The sequence below is a fragment of the Humulus lupulus genome, chromosome 8 (assembly GCF_963169125.1).
Source record: "Humulus lupulus chromosome 8, drHumLupu1.1, whole genome shotgun sequence".
NCBI classification, from domain to species: Eukaryota; Viridiplantae; Streptophyta; class Magnoliopsida; order Rosales; family Cannabaceae; genus Humulus; species Humulus lupulus.
Window position 1 is genome coordinate 10,417,278 of NC_084800.1, and position 8,095 is coordinate 10,425,372.

General features: G+C 30.7%; 1 protein-coding gene across 1 annotated transcript; it reads right to left on the minus strand.

Annotated features, from left to right (window-relative positions):
- Positions 1 to 33: 33 nt before the first annotated feature.
- Positions 34 to 4,065, minus strand: LOC133794524 (developmentally-regulated G-protein 2). The gene is made up of 12 exons (XM_062231801.1): positions 3,910 to 4,065; positions 3,673 to 3,762; positions 3,526 to 3,593; positions 3,325 to 3,401; positions 2,923 to 3,103; positions 2,713 to 2,769; positions 2,432 to 2,506; positions 2,143 to 2,262; positions 1,824 to 1,994; positions 1,593 to 1,706; positions 1,318 to 1,488; positions 34 to 606 (listed from the first exon to the last, which is right to left on the minus strand). Exons 2-12 carry the CDS (start codon positions 3,740 to 3,742, stop codon positions 511 to 513), a joined length of 1,200 nt encoding a protein of 399 aa, XP_062087785.1. The 5' UTR covers positions 3,743 to 3,762; positions 3,910 to 4,065; the 3' UTR covers positions 34 to 510.
- Positions 4,066 to 8,095: the final 4,030 nt, after the last annotated feature.

Genomic DNA, 8,095 nt, shown 5'->3' on the forward strand with positions numbered 1-8,095 from the left:
ATAACGAAACGACAGAACATATAGTCGTTTGGATACAACAAAAGCCATATGTCGTTTTTCTCAGAACGAATTTATGAAATGTTAACATCTTTGGACGGCCAAAGTGGCAATGTTGTCCTGGGTAGAGTTCATTTCTTGAAAAATTACAAATGTTCTCATTGCAACAGTGCAACTTCCTAAATTAAAGTTCCAGATAAATACCACGTATATTAATATATAATAATCAATTTCCGAAACCAGAAAGACTACTTCTCTTCTCGATGTTTCAAAATCCATGATGAATATTACAACATATGGACCCAAAAAGTCTACTCATCCTGACACACATGCTTAGAGACAAATGAAGCTGGTTGAAGCCCGATGGAGCTTACTACCAAGTTCTTCCCTTCTGAATGATGTTGCACTGAGCATATTGTTATACATTTTCATAGAACTATACTTCAGGTAGGGATATATTGATGCTGCTTCATGTAAAGAAGCTTCTGAGCATGGCAATAACTCTTCACAGAATCATGTCTTCAAAGGAGCCTTCTTCTCTCTGTCAGATATTCGAGCGGGAGCATTTGAATGCGACTTGAACCGACCCCTTCCACCCTCATCAGTTTCCTGGAGAACAGAAAGTAATTATTTGTCATCATGGAAAACGCTCGTTTCCCATCTGGTTGCATGAAAAAGGTACAGTAATGGGAATAGAATTTGTGTCTGCAAATGATGGTTCTGAGTACTAAAATAACGTGTATTAAATAACAACCACCCAGCAGTCGTGTACGTTTTATAATGTGAATTCAATGGTCCATGTCCACCCTCTGGCAACCAGACAATCAGAAATCTAATATCATCTGAACTTAGAATGTATAAAATTTGAACCTCTACACTTTGTTTGGACCTCAGAATTTACCAAGGAAAAGTTCTATTGGAGAAAATACTGTCCTAAAATACTATAGTAGATTTTTTTCTAATCATTTTTTTCTTTTAAATATCTTTATGTAAGTTTTAAATTTTATAAAAATTATATTAAATTTGAGTCTCATTTTTTTTCTAAAGTCCTCATTTTTTGTTTGAATCCAAACAAGAGAAAATAAAAAAATTTAGAATGTATTTTTTTTCCTTCCTAAAATCCAAGTTCCAAACAGAGGGTAATAGATCTAGAATTTGAAATGGCCAAAAGTTATAAAGTTATTTTCCTTACAGCTAAAATAACCAAAAAGAATTTGGTTATAAATTATAATAATATATATGGTGACGATACAATAGCCACATAAATATGTTGTGCAGCTTTACTTTCAACTGAACAACTAAACAAAGAAATAATTTTACCTTCTTCTTAACAATCTGAACCACGTCTTCATCATGAAGATTGTGACCAAGACCACAATGTTGGGGGTAGTGCCTGGCACTTATACCCCACACCAGCACGTATTTAACATCCTTCACCAGACTCCTGTGTATGTGGTTACAGAAGTCCTCAACTGTGCAGCCACCTCTGTCCTGTAAAAACAACCAAGAAAAGAAATCACGAGACGCTAGAGAGAGAGAGAGAGAGCAAATTCTTTGATGATTAAATAGATAGTCTGATAATAATATGAACGTACAGAGGATAGAACAACAGGATCTGTGAAATCAGGTTGCTGCCCTTGTGGCTTTGTATAAACTCGAACAAGCCCCATCTCCTCCCACATCTTTGCTAGTAGTCTATCGAAGTTTAACTGTTCAAGCAGCACAGATGAATAAATTTTAGACTTAGAGAGCTCAATATAAATTGTACAATGAAACCAATATTCTCCATTTATCATTCTTTGGTGATGTCTAAGTATAGAACTTACCCTCAGGTTGCAACTTATAACAACAGAATTAGGTTGTCTTGCCAATGTGTCGACATCATCAATACCAATAACATCTATCTTGTTGTAGACATATACACATTTCATGTATTTACGATTTCCCTCAATGACATCAATAAAATCATCCACTGTTGCATCCTCACGAAATAGCACCTGCAAAAGAATTCATCATAAAACAAATATGATTTCCCTATTGGAAAAATCCAAGATGCAAAGCCAAATAATGTAGATATACATGTATAAAACACTTGAAGCTGAGAGTGTGAGCTGGTTCTACTAACAAAGTCCCTTAGCATCATACCTCAGCGTTGTGAATTTTGTATTCATGTAAAATTTGATAACAAAGCTTCTCATCCACATGAGTTAAAGTGAGAGTGCTGTTGAATGAAATACCCCCAGTTTTTTTCTTTTTGAAGTATATCTGCCAAGAAACAATGCCAAAACCCAGTTAAGATTCCTGCAGATTATAAAACAAACTCAACAATATATAAACTGTATATAGAATAATCAACACAACACAAATATAACACAACATAATTTTTTTTTATCTATATAAAAAAAATAATAAATCTTCGATATCATAAGCTTGCCTGAGGAGGTCTTTTGTTTAAACGCAAACCCACAGCTTCCAGCTCCCTCGTCAATATTTGCCGATGACCCTCACTCTGATACAGTTTACAAACAATTTACATAAGGGATAACAAGATTGTTTGACTAAAACAAATGATGCATGAACCATTAAAGATACAGCATGATATCATAAGCTTGCACAAATAATTATAAGTAACAAACAGCATGATGTCATTCATAACCCAATCCAGTAGCTAGGATAGATAAGTGTGGGGAATATAGATTCAAAGTACATACTTACTTTTGAGGCATCAAGAACCATCAGAACAATGTCAGACGACTTGGCAACAGCAATAACCTGACAGAAGCGGAGAGTCACAAACTCTTGTAATTTTCATAATAGTTACATTATTAAGAAGAATAAGAGACCAACAGACAAGACCAATTCTAGATTTACTCTCATTAATATTATTAAAAGATATATGAAGAAAAATTATTAAAACCATCCCACCTGCCTTCCACGACCCTTGCCTTCAGAAGCACCTTCAATGATACCAGGCAGATCGAGCAACTGAATTTTTGTGTCATTGTAGTGTATAATGCCAGGAATGCAAGTAAGTGTTGTGAACTCATAAGACGCAGCTTCTGACTGTGTACCCGTTAACATTGTCAGAAGTGTCGACTTTCCCACACTACAAGCAATTGCAATAGGTAAGGATTTGAACATTCTCTATCTCAGATGCAAACAATTGTGCACTCAAATTGGCAAAATTCTATTAAATCTACAAATATACAACATATAAATCAAATACATAATTAAGCAAGATGGATCAATAACTATGAAGGGAAAACCATTTATAAATCATACAAAGAAAAATTCATAAAATTCCAAGTTATAATAAAGATAGCAAACCTGGGAAAACCAATTAAAGCAACACGTCCATGGCCAAATTTTGTTACTTCAAAACCATCTCCCCCTCCACTCGAACCCTTAATGTTCATAGATTCATATAAAATAAAAATAATCAATCAACATATACGAGCAAGTAGAGAAATTTTCCTGTGCAATTTAAGAGCAAGCATGGCAAAGCAATGGAGGAGTTGCATTCCATACCTTTGGAGGCTCCAGTAATTGAGTCCTCAGCTTTGCAATCTTTGCCTTGAGCTGACCAAGATGATATTCTGCAATTATCACCATTGTAAATTACATGTAATTCAATCCATAAAGAACAGAATTAAATTGATTTTTAAAGAAAGATACCTGTCGCTTTGTTTTTTTGAGTCCGAGCCATCTCGGCCTCAATTTCTTTGATCTTTTCAATGATCCCCATTTTTCCTTTATTTGCAGCTCCTGTAATCGAAAATAATATGTCGAGCACATAGATATAACTATATAGGGTCCGAAATCGCCACAATTTATGGAAAAGTAAACAATAAATTGAAAAGTAATATGGGAAGCAAATTAGGTGAAATTGAAATTGCAGTTAAAGTAACTCACCGCGACTGAGCTGCCGATGACTCCTGAAGCTTGAAGCTGAGATAGAGAAATGGCAGACTCTGGTAGTGATAGTGGAGGAGGAAGAGGAGGAGTTTAGGGCTCAGAGCCAGGGGGAGAGAAGAAGAGTGTGAAGTCTAGATTCTGGACTTCATTTAACGGCCCACGGTGATTATTGGATCGGGTTTCGAAGCCCCAACCCAGTCCCTTATTACTTTTTTTTTTTTTTAGGAAATTACACTTTATATGGGATTTTTAATAGAGTGTGCAAAAATATGGTGTTTTTTCAAAAAAAAATGTTAATCTATGGCTTTTTTTAAGAATTTTCACTTTTATGGGTTTATTTTCTCATATTTATGTATAAAAGTTAGTTTATGCCATAGTTTTACTCTTAATCAAATTTGGAAGGGTATGTTTGTAATTTGATTATTATTTTTTTAGGTTATTTGTTTTTTATATTGTTTTTATATTACTAATTTTATATTAAATTTTTCTTTGGTTATTTTACAATTTTTTTTTTGTAATATGAATTTTTTTTAAATTATTATTTATTTATTATAAACATTTTTTTTAAGATTGTACGTTTTTTTTTTCAAATTCTGGGTAGGGTAACCAGTTACTTGATTGATTTTAAAAAAAAATCATAGAGCTAAGTTAAATAACATGCATCAAGAGGGGTAACTAGTTATCCTGAGATGAGTAATTTTCTGCCATAAGAGAGGTAACCAGTTACCTAAGAGGGGTGACGAGTTACTCATATTAAATATGAAAAGAAACATCAAATTTGAAGGAAAAAGTGGAAGAACACTTCATTAAAAAAGGAAGAAGAAGTAACTATGATTTCAGTAACATAAGTAACTAGTTACCATAAAGAAACCATAAATATACACACACCAGAACATGAAAGTAACCCGTTACCCTCATAAATATACACACAAAGAATGTGAAGGTAACCAGTTACCCATTCACATTGTCATATTTTTATTAGTTTTCTTTCTAAATTTTGGTATTCCTATAAGTGTTACAGTAATTGATTTGATTTTTTTTTACATATAGTGGAAAACACTATAAAAAAATTACAATAATAAATAAATAAAATAGTAGAATAATTATATAATGTTAAAATATGTGTGAAAAAATTGAAAAAAAAAAGAAATAGAATGAGAAAATAATAAGTACAAAAATGAAAAAAATATATGAAAAAAAAACAAAAGAAATGATGAATGAAAATAAAAATGAATAAATAAGAATGAAAAGAAGAAGAAGAAAAATAATGGAAAAATGAAAAGAAAAAAAATATGAATGAAAACATTGGTAGAAAAAAATGAAAAAAATGGAAGAAGAAAAAAAATGAAAAAAAAGCTCATATGTGTGAAAAAAGAAAAAAAATGAAAGGGGAAAATAATAAATACAAAAATGAAGAAAAAATAGAATGAAAAAAAAAACAAAACAATACAAATGAAAGAAAAAAATAGATAAATAAATAAAAATGGAAAAAAGAAGAAGAAGAATGAAAAAAATTGGTAGAAAAAAAAAAGAAAAAGAAAAAAATGGAAGAAAAAACAAGTAAGGAAAAAAAAAGAAAAAAAAATAAAAAAATGATGGAAAAAAATAAAAAAAATAAAAAAAATAAAAATAAAAATAAAATTACCTTCAAAATCAAAGAAAACATAACTATGATAAAAAAATATGACATTTCCATATATTTAGTTAGCTACTAATTGTGTTTCCATACTTTAACTTTCTCTTTAATAAATTTTCCATACAAATTAAGAAAAGTATAACTCCTATATTTTTGCACATTGATAGTATAAAAGCCATATTTTTTAAAATTTTCCTTTTTTTTTTGTAGGGGGGGGGGGGGGAGTTTTACATAAAAAGAAAAAAGAGGAAATTATACTATATATGGGATTTATTCTTAAATTTTGAAAAATATATGTTTTTTTTTTCCTTAAGTTTTTTATGTTATATTTTTTTTGTTTACATTTTTATGGGAGTTTTTTCTCATATGTTTATAAAATTTTATTTGTATACCACATTTTATCTTCTATACATTTTTAGCACTTAGTTTTGATATGTTTTGAGATTATTTTTATAATTTTAATTTATTTGTATTATTTTTTATCATTTATATTTTATAAAATATATTTTTTTATATAATTCTTTGAAAAAAATAATCTGAGACTTTCATCACCATATATTTTATTCCCATTTTTTCTACTTTTCTTCCATTTTTTATCTTCCTCAATCAACATTTTATTTGCAGTAACTAGTTACCACTATCAAAACAATTTTGATTTTGTTTGTAATAGTAATCCTGTGCCACTGTCAATTTTTTTTAGTAATGTGTGATATCTGATTATAATAATAAAAATCAGTTTTATTTTTAAGTGGTGTTGTAGTAGCTAGTTGCAGCTATAAAAATAATTTGATTTTTAGTAGTGTACCATTATCAAAATATCAACTGAATTGTAATTGGTTACTTAGTGATATTTGGAAAAAATAAATTGATATGTAAAAAATAAACTAAATTGATCATGAATGTAACTAGTTACAACTAGGTCTGAAAAACAAAATTGATATGAAAAAAAAAAGAACCAGTTGCGATGGTAACCGGTTACTTAGCTTGAACTGGAAACAAATAGGATCACAAACAAAAAAACTAAACTTGTCATAATCGTAATTGGTTATAGATTCAGATCTAAAAAAAGAACCAATCGTCATGGTATCTGGTTACTTAATCAGGTGTGAAAACAAAATCAGATCTAAACAAACAAATCTAAATTAATCGTTATTGTAATTGGTTACAACTAGATCTAAAAAAATTAGATATAAATCAAATGAATCAGACGTCATTGTACCCAGCACTTAAACAGATCTGAAAAAAAAATCCAAAAATCATAACAGATCGTGACTGTAACCGGTTACAATTAGGTTTAGAAGTAAAAAAATTAAATATGAAGTGCGAAATCATATTTGAAATGGCAAAACCAGGTGTGAAAAAAAAAGAACAAGAACAAAGAGAACAAAAATAAAACTAGATTTGAAGAAGAATAAGAAAAGAATCATATGTCATTGTACCTAGTTACTTAAACAGATCTAGAAAAAAAAAACCCATAAATCATAACAGATCGTGAATGCAACCGGTTACAGTTAGGTTCAGAAGTAAAAAAAATAAAATATGAAGTGCGAAATCATATTTGAAATGACAAAACCAAATGTGAAAAAGAAGAACAAGAACAAGAACAAAGAGAACAAAAATAAAACTAGATCTGAAGAAGAAGAATAATTAGAGGGGCGGAGGTACGTCGCAATCAGAGGTGGGGGCGGAGGTGCATCGTCGTCGGGGGCGGAGGTAGCATCGTCGGCAAAGTGCTGAGATGAGAGAACCAAATGGGAGAGGAGAGAGGAAGAAATGATAAAAGAGAGAGTTGTCGCGAGGGAGAGAAATTAGAGAGTGGGAGAGTTTTGTGAATTTATGATTATGGTAATCTATTTTTTATATTTTATGGAATTACCATATTTAAAAAAAAAATCAAAACTTACCATATTTTGTATAATTAATTTTTTCCCATAAATATAGAAACTATGTTTATTTTTCCAAATATTTATGTAAACTCTCAAGAAAATAATTGACAAAATACCAGTTTGATGTTTAAAGATAAGTTTACATATTCGAAAGAGTAGAGGAGATTTTAAATTTATAGGCAAAAAAGAAATGCTACAAAATATGGTGAATTTTTCAACAAAAAAAGTTTAAAACATAGGAATCTCATAAAATATAAAAAATAAATTACCATATTTTTATACAAAATTATCTCACACTTTCTCATCCTCTATCTTTTCTCACACGTTTATCTCTCTTCATTTTCTCTTTTCTCAATTTCTTCTTCCCCATTTGGTTCTTTCTTCTCAGCCCTTTGCTGTAGACACCACCTCCGCCCTCCACCAGAGACGCAGCCCCCCCACCCCCCGACGATGATGCATCTCCACCGCCCTTTGGTTCTTCTTCTTCTTCTTCTACTGCTGTTGCTGGTTATTTTTCTGGTTGTTCTTGTTGCTCTTCTTCTTTGTCACATTTGATTTTGCACTTTAGATATGATTTTTTTCTTCCAGGCCAAACTGTAACCGGTTACCATCACGGTTTGTTTAGGTTTTTTTTGTTCAAATCTTATTTTCTTTTTTCAAA